This window comes from Chiloscyllium plagiosum, unplaced genomic scaffold (genome assembly GCF_037043375.1).
Source record: "Chiloscyllium plagiosum isolate Xiang-an unplaced genomic scaffold, Cpla_swu_hap1 HiC_scaffold_5, whole genome shotgun sequence".
Taxonomy (NCBI): domain Eukaryota; kingdom Metazoa; phylum Chordata; class Chondrichthyes; order Orectolobiformes; family Hemiscylliidae; genus Chiloscyllium; species Chiloscyllium plagiosum.
In genome coordinates this window covers 122312957-122328417 of record NW_028270143.1, presented here as the reverse complement: position 1 = coordinate 122328417, position 15461 = coordinate 122312957, and the positions used below count along the sequence as shown (strand labels likewise).

Here is a 15461-nt window from a genome sequence, read left to right as displayed (position 1 = left end):
CCAATATTGTAATTTCCTATAAACACACCCTTGGCAAAGGCAAATTCAGTAAAGTAGATTGTCACATGCAATTCTCCAATCCAGGAGGAACAATGTAAAGAGAAAACTCAAAGAGAGAGAACTCGAGTGTTTTTCTGTAGCAGGGAGAGTTGTATAGGAGCTTCCAAACCCCCAACAGCTACAGAAAGTTAAACAAAAATCCTGATCCTGTGGGAGCTCTACTGTTCATAGAACATAGAGTAATACAGCATGGAAACAGGCCCTTCGGTCCAAATTGTTTATGCCGACCAAGTTTCCCAAACTAAACTGGTCCCACGTGCCTGCATTTGGCCCATATCCCTTTTTGTAACTGTACCTGCATCTACCACTTCCTCTGGCAGTTCGTTCCACACTCAATCTACCCTCTGTGAAAAAGTTGCCCTTCAGGCCTGTTTTAAATTTTTCTCCTTCACCTTAAAAAATATGCCCCCTAGTTTTGAACTAAAGAAAAGGCCTTTGCTATCCGCTTTATCTATGCTCCTCATAATTTTATAAACCTCTATAAGGTCAGCCCTCAACCCCCTACACTCCAGTGAAAAAAGCCTCAGCCTATCCAGCCTCTCCCGATAACTCAAACCCTCCAGTCCTGCCACAATCTTGGTAAAATCTTTTCTGAGCCCTCTCGAATTTAATAATACATGGCTATGGCAAGCCAATCAGAATTTACACAGTAATCCCAAAGTGCGCTTATTCCAACTTCAAAAAAAATCCCAAGGCCTTAAACCTGTTTATTGACATTGAGCAGATGCTCAGCAACTCTGTCTCAACCTTAACACATCAAGAAAACACCACAGTGTCATAGAGATATACAGCACAGAAACAGATCCGGTGGCACAGTGGTTAGCACTGCTGCATCACAGCACCAGAGATCCGGGTTCAATTCCCGCCTCAGGCGACTGACTGTGTGGAGTTTGCACGTTCTCCCCGTGTCTGTGTGGGTTTCCTCCGGGTGCTCCGGTTTCCTCCCACAGTCCAAAGATGTGCAGGTCAGGTGAATTGGCCATACTAAATTGCCCGTAGTATTAGGTAAGGGGTAAATGTAGGGGTATGGGTGGGTTGCGCTTCGGCGGGGCGGTGTGGAACTAGTTGGGCCGAAGGGCCTGTTTCCACACTGTAAGTAATCTAATCTAATCTAATCTAATCTAATCTAAAAAAAAAAAAGATCCTTCGGTCCAACTCGTCCACACCGACCATATATCCCAACCTAATCTAGTCCCATTTGCCAGCACCCGGCCCATATCCCTCCAAACCCTTCCTATTCATATACCTGTCCAGATGTCTTTTAAATGTTACAATTGTACCAGCCCCCACCACTTCCTCTGGCACCTCACGCACCACCCTCTGCATGAAAAAGGTGCCCTTAAGGACCCTTTTAAATCTTTCCCCTCTCACCCTAAACCTATGCCCTCTAGTTCTGGACTCTCCTACCCTCGAAAAGACCTCTGTCTATTTACCATACCCATGCCCTTCAGGATTTTATAAACCTCTATAAGGTCACCCCTCAGCCTCCGACACTCTAGGGAAAATTGCCCCAGCCTGTTCATCCTCTCCGTATAGCTCAAACCCTCCAACCCTGGCAACATCCTTGTAAAAGATGTTCTGAACCCTCCCAAGAAGGGCAGCATGGTAGCTCAGTGGTTAGCCCTGCTGCCTCACAGCGCTAAGGACCTGGGTTCAATTCCCGCCTCGGGTGACTGTCTGTGTGGAGTTTGCACATTCTCCCCATGTCTGCATGGGTTTCCTCCAGGTGCTCCGGTTTCCTCCCACAATCCAAAGATGTACAGGTTAGGGAATTTGCCCATAGTATAGGTTAGGTGCCTTAGTTAGGAGTTAACGTAGGATAAGGGAATGGATCTGGGTGGGTTGCCCTTCGGAGGGTCAGTGTGGACTTGTTGGGCCGAAGGGCCTGTTTCCACACTGTAGGGATTCTAAAAAAGGTTTCACAACATCCTTCCTGCAGCAGGGAGACCAGAGTTGATGAGCACTTGTGGTTCTTCGTTCGCAAGGTTACAAACCGAGAGCTAGACGGTGATGTTAGACTGAATAGCTAGTAGAAACTGAATGGGTTAAGTAGCCGCCTTCGGTGCTGTGAATCCTTTGATATTTTTACGATTTGGAAGTAGCATACACACGAGCATCAAGGTGTACCGATAGGGGTGGTGGTGTTTGGATGGCCATGGAGGTGGGGGGGGCAGGTGGTGATGGTCCTGGAGACAGGAACTCCGGGCAGCAAGCAAAGGAAAAACTAAATGATTCCATTGTCGTGATTGGAATATCTCGAAGGCTTTGTGCCTGGAATCTTTCATTTCTCACATCCATGTCGGTAACTGGATCCAGTGTAAATTTGCTGTGAGTTGACATCTTGGCCAAAGGGGAACATTCCAAATCCGATACATTATTCTTTTTTTTTCTCTCTGTGGCTAAAGAGAAAATGTGCATCTGTTAATTTTCTTAACCCTGTCGTGGTGCACGGCTGGATTTAGTGATTTAGTCTGAGTTCTTTCAATCCCGGGCAATGTTTTCCCTTAAGAAATAGGAACAGTTGTAGGCCATTCGGCCCCTCGAGCCTGCACCGCCATTCAGTAGGATCGTGGCTGATCCGAGCATCCTCGTGTCCAATTCCCTGTATTTTCCCCACATGATGATGTGATAGAACATTGTACACTAGAAGCTCTGATCACCGGAGAAAATCCAGCGATCCCATTTTTTTTTTTTGGTTATTCATTCACTGGATGGGGACCCATCCTTAATTGCCCAGAGGGCAGTTATGAGTCATCTGTGTGTCTGGAGTCACGAGCCAGACCGGGTAAAGATTGAAGTTTCCTTCCCTGCAGGATGTTAATGAACCCAATTGTTTGTTGATGTTCTTTTTGACAATCATTAGACCCAAAATTCCAACTTTTTATTGAGTCCAAATTCCGCCGTGGCAGGATTCAAACCTGGGTTACCTGGGTCTCTGGATTAACAGTCTAGTGATAATACCACCAGGCCACTGCCTTCCCAAATCAATGTAGATAAAACTAGCTTGCTTCTGGCAAACCAGGCTTCTGACTCAGCCCTACCCTAAATACTAGGGAACTTTCTCGATAATCTCCTGGACATATGCAACATTGCTCAAACCTATCATGCAGAAAGAGGCACGCTTGCCTACCAGACCTGCCCCAAAGGCAACAGCATCTTGCTTAAAGGTGCTTTTCCTCCATCTTCCCCCACCATCCGTCAGCCACACTTCTGTACTGACTTCAGAGACAAAGCAGTTAGGTGAGCTTGCATAGTTTGTAAAGTTTAAGGTATGGCAGGACAGCTCGGGAAAGTGGAATTGGCATCCTGTGGGAAGTCATGAACGCTGTCCTAGTCAATAAAACAATCTGCAGGAGGGATTGTCAGCTGTAGAAGCCTGAGCGCTGTGTTTCAGAAGCCGCTGTCTAGTATGTCACTGAGGAGATCTACATGAATAGCAAATTACAGAATGGTCTCACTGCAGGTTAAAACACGCAGGGCAGAGAATGAATGGATGAGCACAGAGCAGTCCGTGAAACCCCTGAGGTGGGTTTATAAGAACAGACTGCTCTTCGAAGTTCCAGTCCCTCCCCCTAGCTGCATGTGATCAGTCCAACATCTTGATAACATCTCCCTCCCCACTGTGGAATTGATTCAGTCTGTCTTGTGTGTGTGAGGCTGGGTGTTTCTGGACCTGTTCTAGTTTGGTGACCAGAACTGATGGCAGTAATCCATTGTCCCAACACTTACTGGAAATTCATACCATATAGTCAGAGTTGTTTAGATGCTAATAACAGGATTTATTTCTCGAAGTTCTTCCGTTAGAATCGCAAGGAGGCAATAAAGCAACGTCCCCCAATGCCGGCGCCTTTACAGAAATTAATAAAATGAAAGCTGGAAAGGGAGATAGAAACTAGAGAAGGCCATTCAGCCCCTCTAGTATATTCCTCCATTCAATTCCTGATGAAGGACTTGTGCTCGAAACACAAGATCTCCTGTTCTTCGGATGCTGCCTGACCGGCTATGCTTTTCCAGCAGTACACTCTTCGCCTCTTCCATTCAATGGTTGGTTGTTACCTTAATTCCACCTACCCATTTTGCATCCACATCCTTCAAAACCCCAACGTAACTGCGGTGAGGAATTTATTTCTGTCTCAAAGAGATGAGCCTCGAAAGGTGATGGATGGGGCTAAGAGCTCTGTGTATATTTTTAAGATGAAGGTTAGATAGATTCTTGTTAGGCAAGGGACTGAAAGGTTACTGGGGGTAGGTGGAATTCAAAAGGCACTCTTAAGACCATTGGACATGATTAGATTAGATTCCCTACTGCATGGAGACAGGCCCTTCAGCCCAACAAGTCCACACTGACCCTCCGAAGAGTAACCCACCCTGACCCATTTTCCTACCCTATATTTACCCCTGACTAATGCACTTAACACTGGGCAATTTAGTATGGCCAATTCACATAGGAATACAAGAAGGCTATTCAGCCCAAAACTGCTCTACCATTCAATTGGTTTAATATGATATGTTCCTCCACTAGGAGTGTTTTCAGTGAGCGAGTGCAGAAACTAACAATCTGTCCACCACATAGAGAACTAAATTCATTAACCAATAAATGTTATATTGGTTAGTGGTTGGTGAAGGGCAAAACAGGAGAGGTTGAGGTTGTTGTCCTCAGAACAGAGAAGGCTGAGGAGCGACACAGTTGACATATTTAAAATTACGAGAGGTAGAGAAACAGTAGAGAGGAGTGGCCTGTTTCCTATGGCACAGGGTTCAAAAATCAGGGATGATAGGGTCATACAGCACCAATACAGACCATTCGGTCCAACCAGTCCATACTGATCATAATCCCAAACTAAACAAGTCCTGCCTGCCTACTCCTGGCCCATATCCGTCCAAACCTTTCCTATTCATGTCCTTATTTAAGTGTTTTTTTAATATAACTGTGCCCACGTCAGCCACTTCTTCAGGACATTCATTCCACACGTCAACCACTCTCTGTGTAAAGGAAAGTTTCCCCTCATGATGTTTTTAAATCCTTTGCCTCTTACCTTAAAAATATGTTCCCTAGTCTTGTGATCCCCCACCCTAGGGAAAAGACAACTACCATTGACTTTACCTATATCACTCATTATTTTATAAGCTTCTATCAGATTGCCTCTCAACCTCCTATGCACCAATGAAAAAGGGTCCCTGCCTATCCAGCCTTTCCTTACCATAGACTCAAGCTTAGTGGCAGAAGGATTAGAGGGGACATGAGGAAACATTTTTTTATGGGGAGGGTGGTGGGTGTCTGGAATTCGCTGCCTGAGTTGGTGATGGAGGCGGAGACCCTAAACCCTTTCAAGAAGTACTTGGATCTGCACCTTAAGTTGCAGGGCTATGAGCTGTGGGCAGGAAGATGGAATTGGAAAGGGCATCTGGGTGTCTTTGGGTCGGCATGGACAAGATGGGTCAAATGGCCCCCTTCTGTGCTATCATTTCTCTGGTGCTAAGAGTGGAGTTCCTGGCCTGTGTTTTTTTTAATAAGGGTAGGAGGAAGGGGGTGCTGTTGGCTCTTTGGGACCATCGGTGAAGATGGTTATCCTCTTTCTTTTCTACCTGCAGTTCAGGAGATATCAAAGAGGTGGTTATCAGATATCTTCTGATCTCGAGAGGTGCACAGATAAGAGTATGGGGAGAAAGTGGGTACAGGGTATTGAGTTGAATGATCCCTTTGAATGGTAGCTTTGATGTGGAGGAGCCAGTGTTGGACTGGGGTGGACAAAGTCAGAAGTCACACAATGCCAAGTTATAGTCCAACATGAAATCACAAGCTTTCGGAGAGCTGCTCCTTCATCAGGTGACTAAGGAGCAGTGCTCCTAAAGCGTATCATTACAACTAAACCTGATTTGGAGGAGCCAGTGTTGGACTGGAGTGTACAAAGTTAAAAATCACATAACACCGGGTTATAGTCCAACAGGTTTATTTGGAAGCACTAGCTTTTAAAGCGCTGCTTCTTTATCAGGGATTTTTAACTTAGACTAAACCTGTTGGACTATAACTTGGTGTCATGTGACTTCTGTCATTGAATGGTGGAACATGCTCAAAGGGCCGAATGGCCTATTTCCAGTTTCTGTGAAGGGTGACACCTCTGACAATGCAGGAATACTTCAGTATTGCACTGAAGCAAAAGGTTTTGAACCCACAGCCTTCTAGCTCAAAGGTAAGTACACTACCAACTGAGCTGACCACGCTAGGCAACCTCCTGGTCTCCCTTCATTTCTTGGTATCTTTGGATTTTCAATTTTTATAATTGATTTTGTTTTGAGACCTCCAGTTCCCATCTTTTGACAATATGCTTTCAGAGCCAACTCCACATTGCCAAAGCCTGTTGGCTAAAAAGCTTGAATCTTTTCTTTATCCAGGCAGTCACTTTGACCTGTAAGTATCATTGGAACCACAGCCTCATTATCTTTCTCCTGGCGAGCTCCGAGCAGCATACAGACGAGAATTAAATAACGAGCAAAGCAGATAAGAGGGCATGCTCCTTGGCAGAGGATACACAAAACAGTTAATAATTGGCCTCAGTAACAGCTTTCTGGTCAATATGTCAAAACCAAACAAAAGTGAATCTCTTTATTCTAACTGAAACCATATTGAGAGCATCAGAATTTCTGAGCGTGATATGTGAGTTAAAGAAGTAGGCCTTAGTTTATCTTGACAATGACAATTGACAGCATAAACACAGAATTGTCCACCTCCCCACTCTGCTCACTGGCCAACTTTCCCTGTTCACTTTTTTTTTTTTGCTTGCATTGTTTCACTGTTCAAAGAGCCACTATCGAGCACAAATCTAACTGGGGGGATTGAGATAATCTCACACCACTTTTGATGGAGATCATTAAACCCAACGCTACTTTGCTAGCAATCTGACCCAAGTTATCCAATTAGTCCCACACCCCAGCTCTTATCCCCGAACCTGGAATTCTTTTCTTCCCCTTTTTTCTTGTACGTTTCCAAATCGCTTTGAAGGTGACAGTTGAGTCTTCTTTGACAGTCCTATCATGCAGCACATTCCACATCATAACATTTCTCTGCACTTAAATAGAGTGCTCATCTCCCCTTTATTTATTTGCCAGCAGTCCAATCTGTGTGCCGTCTTAATTGCTGATCCCTCTCTGCCAGTAGAAAGTGTTTTTTCATTGACAGATCTTTTATGCTTTTGAATGCCTCCATTAAATCGCACACAAATGTCTCTGCTGCAAGAAGAATGTCATTGTAAAGATGATTTTTATTTTCTGTAGTTTTGATTGTGGACTGAAATTGGGGAAATAAAAGGCTGGTTTTACGAAAAAAAACACACCAGGATTGTGGAAAGGATTGCTGTACTTTTTTGAAACCAGTTATTGAAACTCATTGTAAGTTGTTTGTTCAAGCAGAGTGGCGCACACACACCGTAGATGGACCAACGCCAGGAGATGTGAAGGAGGCGAGGGGAGCCCAGCTAAAAGGGCTGATTGTTTTGTGGAGGTGTGACCAGTTGTGGATGACAAAGGCCATCAATCTGATCAGAATTCTCTGATTGGCTCCAGGGAAACTGAACAGCTTGTGGGTGTGAATGATACTAGCAGAAGCCTTCAGAGCTCTGGAACATGAGATGGTTTCTCTATCCAGCAAAATATCTAAATCCCAAAGAAAGCTCATTTAGTTGGGGTCACGGAGTTGTACAGCATAGACATAGACCCCGCAGTCCAACCAGTCCATGCCGACCATAGTCCCAAACTAAGTTAGTCCCACCTTTGGCTCATATCCCTCCAAATGTTTCATATTCATGAAGTTAACAAAATACCTTTTAAATGTTGTAACTCTACCCACATCCATCACTTCCTCTGGAAGTACATTCCACACACGAACCATTGCAAAAAAGTTGCCCTTTTATGTCTTCTTTAAATCTTTCTCCTTTCACCCTAAAAAAAAAATGCCCCCTAGTCTTGAAACCCTAGGGGAAAGATACCTGTCATTCATGTTTTCTACACCCGTCATGATTTTACAAACCTCTATAAGGTCATCCCTCAACCTCTTACACTCGTGAAAAATGTCCCAGCCTATCCAACCTCTCCTCGTAACTCAAACCCTCCATTCCCAACAGCATCCTGGTAAATTTCTTCTGAACCCTCCCCAGCTTGATAAAGCCTTCCTATATTTCTCCCCACCAGTTGTTGTAGGCTGTGGCATTTTAACACTAATGAAAAGACTTTGCAGTTTATGTACCAATCACTCTATGCCTCCTGCAAAGAAATGAAAAACAAACACTAGAGAAGAGAGATTTGAAGAAGAGCAAGTTCCTAGCAAGCAAAAGGATCATCTCAGCCATTCCTATGAACTGGGGCCATTGATTTACTTTCCCAGTTTCTGTCCTCAGCGCCCCCCCCCCCCCCCCCCCCCAACCCATAATATCGATGTTATTTTGTCTGCCTGTGAATGTAGAGGCAGAGTTTATAAAGGAGTGTTAACACATAGTGTTAATACATTGACCGTTCACAGTTGTTTACCTATGATTTAAAATCTACTTCTGATAAATGAATAGTTGTTGTTAAGGACAGAAACTTGTCCCGTGTTTCTGAGTCTGCAAGGCAGGTAATTTGAGGAATACTGTGAACTGGGAAAATATTCAATTTCTGTGACAAATTCCAAGAATAGCTTAATTTCCAATGCAGGACCTTAGTAAGGCATGATGCTATTGTATAAGACTATAGGGGCATGGTGCTAATGGGGGAGTACAATATCTAATGAACAACAACACTAAGCAAAATACAGTAAAAGATCTTCTATGCTTCTTGTTGTTCTTCTGTAGATCAGTTGAAAGCACACTTGCTTTTAGTTAAAGTCTTACTGCAGAGATTTGCGAAGACAAGTAAATGCAGTATGGAGTGTCAGATGGGCTGCATTTCAGACAGGGGTTTTATGTTTACAAAAGTATGGCATATTTTTCACCTGTTTCAATGGGTCTTATTGTCTGGAGTTGTTATTTCTCAGCTGAGCGCATTATGAATGTTTGGTTGAGTTCCAAAAGCATTAGATCCACTATCTCGTTGAGGGATTGTGGTCATTTTGTGCTCGAAGTTTGACCATTTTAAAAGGGTCTTCAAAAGTTTTTGGTCTTTGTGGTTTCAAAATGTATATTTGCTTTTACAACAAATAGCCACTTGAAAGGAATGATAATGGGACTTTTTTTAAAATATGTGTGCTTGCATTTTTAAGTGTTAATCCTATTAGATTGTTAAGCATTTTGGCTCATGAATGCTATGCCTTATTGTGCCCAAAACATCAATTTCCTGCTCCTCAGATGCTGTGCTTTCCCAGCACCACTCTAATCTTCAGCATCTGCAGTACCTACTTTTGCCTTTATTGTGAGGGAAATTGAACGCAGTAATAGGGAGGTTATGCTATAGTTCTACGGGGTATTGATGAGACTCCATGTGGAGTATTGTATACAGCACTCGTCACCAGACTTACAGAAGGATTCCTGATGAAGGGTTTATGCCCAAAACTTCGATTCCCCTGCTTCTCAGATGCTGCCTGACCTGTTGTGCTTTTCTAGCACCACACTCTCAGCTCCGATATACAGCATCTGTAGTCCTCACTTTCTCCAACTGTGTCGGAAACATTTCAGAGAAGGTTTACTGGACTAATACCTGGAATGAGTGGATTGCCTTATGAGGAAAGACTGGACAGGCTGGGCCTGTATCCTCTGAAGTTTAGAAGAATTAGAGGTGACTTAATTCAAACACATAAGATCCTGAGAGGTCTTGACCATATGGGATGGATGGTTCCTCTTGTGGGAGAATCGAGAACTAGGGGTTATTCCAATAAAATACCTAAAACCCGAAGTCATTCCTCATTCCTGAAGAAGAGCTCTTGCCCGAAACGTCGATTCTCCTGCTCCTTGGATGCTGCCTGACCTGCTGCGCTTTTCCAGTAACACATTTTCAGCTCACATCTTTGTTAAGCCTGTCTCAGGATGAATGCATTGTCCCAGTCAAACTGCTATCCCTCTTCGTCTATGTGTATGGGTACTAGTGATAGCTGGTCGTGTGTTTTGGTGGCTAATTAGTGTTCATGTATTCTGGTGGCTAGTTCCCTGCCCGTCTGTCCAATGTAATGTTTGTTGCAGTATTTGCAGGGTATTTTGTATATAATGATCATTCTACTGGCTGTGGATATGGGGTCCTTTAAATTCATCAGTAGTTATTTTAGTGTGTAGTAAGTTTGTGGGCTATAGCCTAGGAGCCGGAGTAGTCACCTAGACATGACCAATAATCACTGGTGTCACCTGAAATGTCGAATTTTTTTATTTGTTTTTTTTTTCTTTTTTTTTTCCCTGCTCCTCGGATGCTGCTTGACCTGCTGTGCTTTTCCAGCACCACACTCTTGACAACAATCACTAGTACCCATACACACAGACGAAGAGGGACAGCAGTTCATTTGGGACAGTGCATCCATCCTGGGACAGGCTAAACAAAGACATGCGCAGGAATTCCGAGAGGCCTGGCATTCCAAAGGGAACTCCATTTAAAAAAAACATATAGATCTGGACCCCATCTACCAACCTTTCAGAATCAGAACTGGAAGTGGTATCACCTACCACAACAGACCAAGGCACACAAATCGCAAGTGGGACAGAACACCAACGCTTCACTGCAAGCTCACTGACAATGTTACCTAGCGTGGTGACGAAACATCTGATAACAAACCCAGCAACTCAGCAAGCAAAACGATGACCTAAAAGTGATACATTTCCAAGTCAGGATGGTGAGTGGTTCAAAGAGGAACTTACAGGTGGTGGTGTTCCCAAGTATCTGCTGCCTTAGTCCTTCTGAGTGTTAGAGGTTGTGATTTGGAAGGTGCTGTGGGAGGAGCCTAAGTAATTTGCCACAGTGAAACCTGTGGAGAGTACACACTGCTGCTGCTCAGCATTGGTGGTGGACGGTGTGGGTGTTGTGGTCCCAATCAAGTAGGCTGCTTTGTATTGGATGGTGTCAGGTTTCTTGAGTGTTGTTGGAGCTGCACCCATCCAGGCAAGTGGGGAGGATTCAATCACCCTCCTGACTTGTAGGTGGTGGACAGGCTTTGGGGAGTCAGGAGATTAGTTACTTGATGCTGTATTCCTAGCCTCTGCTCTTGTAGCCAAGTCTTAATGTGGCAAGTCCAGTTCAGTTTCTGGTCAATGGTGACCTCCAGGATGTTGTTAGTGAGTGGATTCAGTGATGGTAATGGCATTGACTGAGTGACAATGGTTAGATTGTCTCGTCTTGTGTTGAGATGGTCATTTCTTGGCACTTTTGTGGCATGAATGTGACTTGCCACTACTCGGCTCAAGCTTAGATTCTGGAAGGAATGTCATCGATGGTTGAGCCTGGGAGTGGAGTGAAGAATTCAGTGATGGAAATGGTGTTGAACATGAAGGGGAAATGGTTCGATTCTCTCTTGTTGGAGGCCCTTGCTTTCTGGCACTTGAATAGAAGACAAATACTGTGGATGCTGGAATCATAGAATAGACACAAAGACTGCTGGAGAAACTGGCCGAATCACTGGAGAAAGAAACAGTTAACATTTTGCATGGGGAATGACACATTCTGAAGAGTTGTTGTATCAGTGTTGCAATGTTAACTGTGTTTCTCTCTCCTTAGACCTGCTGATTTTCTCCAGCATTCTCTGTCATTGCCAGGAACTTGGTTGGCCCAGATGTTGCATCGTTTGATTGTAATGTGTTTCTCTGTTCACCCCAGGATGGTTGTAAAGCAGCAGTGGTGTTCTTTCAATACTGCATCATGGCGAATTTCTTCTGGCTCCTGGTGGAAGGTCTCTACTTGCACACGTTACTGATTATTTCGTTCTTCTCAGAGAGAAAGTACTTCTGGTGGTATACTCTAATCGGCTGGGGTAAGGCTGGTACATGTGTCTGTCAAACATTTCTGGCTGTCATTTATTATTTGGTCATAGTCGTGTGTGTGTAGTCTTCTGCATCTCAGAGAAATGCAAAGCTAACAGGGTAAAGGGTGGCCAGGACTGGCAGCTTAATGTCCCAGGATGCAAGTGCTACAGGAAGGATAGAAAGGGAGGCAAGAGAGGAGGGGGAGCGGCATTTTTTATAAGGGATAGCATTACAGCTGTGCTGAGGGAGGATATTCCCGGAAATACATCCAGGGAAGTTATTTGGATGGAATTGAGAAATAAGAAAGGGATGATCACCTTATTGGGATTGTATTGTAGGCCCCCCTAATAGGCAGAGGGAAATTGAGAAACACATTTGTAAGGAGATCTGTTATCTGTAAGAATAATAGGATAGTTATGGTCAGGGATTTTAAATTTCCAAACATAGACTGGGACTGCCATCGTGTTAAGGGTTTCGATGGAGAGGAATTTGTTAAGTGCGTACAAGACCATTTTCTGAGTCGGTTTGTGGATGTTCCCACTAGAGAAGGTGCAAAACCTGACCTCCTCTTGGGAAATAAGGCAGGGCAGGTGACTGAAGTGTCAGTGGGGGAGCACTTTGGGGCCAGTAACCATAATTCTATTAGTTTCAAAATAGTGATGGAAAAGGATAGACCAGATCTAAAAGTTGAAGTTCTAAATTGGAGGAAAAACTTTTGAAAGCTGATTGGGCGCAGATGTTTGCAGGTAAAGGGACGACTGGAAAATGGGAATAAAAAATGAGATAACAACAGACAGTATATTCCTGTCAGGGTGAAAGGGAAGGCTGGTAGGTGTAGGGAATGCTGGATGACTAGAGAAATTGAGGGTTTGATTAAGAAAAAGGAAGCATACGTCAGGTATAGATAGGAGAAATCGAGTGAATCCTTAGAGTATAAAGGCAGTAGGAGAATACTTAAGACGGAAATCAGGAGGGCAAAAGGGGACATGAGATAGCTTTGGCAAATAGAGTTAAGGAGAATCCAAAGGGTTTTTATAAATACATTTAAGGACAAAAGGGTAACTCAGGAGAGAATAGGGCCCCTCAAAGATCACCAAGGCGGCCTTTGTGGAGCTGTAGGAGATGGGGCAGATACTAAACGAGTATTTTACATCAGTATTTACTGTGGAAAAGGACATTGAAAATATAGAATGTAGGGGAAATAGATGGTGATATCTTGAAAAATGTCCAGATTACAGAGGAGGAAGTGCTGGATGTCTTGAAATGCATAAAGGTGAATAAATCCCTAGGACCTGATCAGGTGTACCCTAGGACTCTGTGGGAAGCTAGAGAAGTGATTGCTGGGCCTCTTGCTGAGATATTTGTATCATCAATAGTCACAGGTGAAGTGCCGGAAGACTGAAGGTTGGCTAATGTGGTGCCAGTATTTAAGAGTGGGTGGTAAGGACAAGCCAGGGAACTACAGACCAGGGACCCTGAGATCAGTGGTGGGCAAGTTGTTGGAGGGAATCCTAAGGGACAGGATTTGCATGTATTTGAAAAGGTAAGGACTGATTAGGAATAGTCAACATGGCTTTTTGTATGGGAAATCATGTCTCACGAACTTGATTGAGTTTTTTTGAAAAAGTGATGAGGGCAGAGCGGTAGATGTGAGCTATATGGACTTCAGTATGGCATTTGACAAGGTTCCCCATGGGAGACTGGTGAGTACGGTTAGATCTCATGGAATACAGGGAGAACTAGCCATTTGGATACAGAACTGGCTCAAAAGTAGAAGACAGACGGTGGTGGAGGGTTGTTTTTCAGACTGGAGCCCTGTGACCAGTGGAGTGCCACAAGGATCGGTGCTGGGTCCACTACTTTTCATCATTTATATAAATGATTTGGATGTGAGCATGGGAAGTATAGTTAATAAGTTTGCAGATGACACCAAAATTGGAGATGTCATGGACAGCGAAAGAAGGTTACCTCTGATTACAATGGGATCTTGATCAGATGAGCTAATGGGCTGAGAAGTGGCAGATGGAGTTTAATTCCAATAAATGCGAGGTGCTGCATTTTGGGAAAGCAAATCTTAGCAGGAATTATACACTTAATGGTAAAGTCCCAGGGAGTGTTGCTGAACAAAGAGACCTTGGGGTGCAGGTTCATAGCTCTTTGAAAGTGGAGTCGCAGGTAGATAGGATAGTGAAGAAGGCGTTTGGTATGCTTTCCTTTATTGGTCAGAGTATTGAGTATATGTTGTGGCTGTACAGGACGTTGGTTAGGCCAGTTTTGGAATATTGCCAGCAAATCTGGTCTCCTTCCTATTGGAAGGATGTTGTGAAACTTGAAAGGGTTCAAAAAAGATTTATAAGGATGTTGGGGTCTAGATTAGAGAGGTGCTGGAAAAGTACAGCAGTTCAGGCAGCATCCGAGGAGCAGTAAAATTGACGTTTCAGGCAAAAGCCCTTCATCAGGAATACCTAATGAAGGGCTTTTGCCCGAAACGTCGATTTTACTGCTCCTCGGAGGCTGCCTGAACTGCTGTACTTTTCCAGTACCACCCTATTCTAGACTCTGGTTTCCAGCATCTGCAGTCATTGTTTTTACCCTTATAAGGATGTTGCCAGAGTTGGACGATTTGAGTTATAGGGAGAGGCTGAATAGGCTGGGGCTGTTTTCACTGGAACGTTGAAGGATGAGGGGTGACCTCATTGAGATTTAGAAAATCATGAGGGGCATGGATAGGATAAATAGACAAAGTCTTTTCCCTGGGGTGGGGCAAGTCCAGAACTAGAGGGCATAGATTTAGGGTGAGAAGAGAAAGATATAAAAGGGACCTGAGGGGCAACATTTTCATGCAGGGGGTGGTGTGTATATGCAATGAGCTGCCAGAGGAAGTGGTGGAGGCTGATAGAATTGCATTATTTAAAAAAGCATCTGGTTGGGTATATGAATAGGAAGGGTTTAGAGGGATATAAGCCAAGTGCTGGCAAATGGGACTAGATTGGGTTGGGATATCTAATCGGCATGGATGAGTTGGACCGTGCAATACATCTCTGCCTGTAAGACTGATTATCAGAAGGAATTTCCACCTCCCCATTATTAATCGTGATAGACAAAGTATGGAGGGCTCTCTTAAGCCAGCACAAAGAATGCCCTACTAGATCGAGACCATTCAGCCCCTCAAACCTGTTCTGCCACTTCATACCATCATGGCTGATCTCACCTCAGCCTGAACTCCACTTTCCTACCTACTCTCCAAGAGGCAAAGGGTTGGCCCTGATCCTAATTTTAGGGTACGATGTGGTAGTGGGGGAGCATTTTGGTGATAGTGACCATAATTCAGGAGAATTTAAAGTCGTCATGGACAAGGATACTTATGAACTGGAAGTAAAGGTTCTGAATTAGGGAAAAGCTGATTTTAATAAGACAGGGTCTGGCCAAAGAGCACTGGGAGCAGGTACTTGCAGGGTAATCCACATCAGTGGGCAATGCTCGAAAGGACAGTAGTAA

At 44.1% G+C, this 15461-nt stretch overlaps 1 protein-coding gene across 2 annotated transcripts in view; it reads left to right on the top strand.

Moving 5' to 3' along the window:
- Window positions 1–15461, top strand: part of LOC122550159 (vasoactive intestinal polypeptide receptor-like) — a 95397-nt gene that overhangs the window by 48361 nt on the left and 31575 nt on the right. For both annotated transcript variants that reach the window (XR_015757279.1, XM_043690842.2), the window contains exon 7: window positions 11818–11971. Coding sequence is in view for 1 of the 2 variants with exons in the window: in XM_043690842.2 (XP_043546777.1) it covers window positions 11818–11971 (154 nt within the window). In the remaining variant the exon portion in view is untranslated. The remainder of the gene's footprint in view (window positions 1–11817; window positions 11972–15461) is intronic.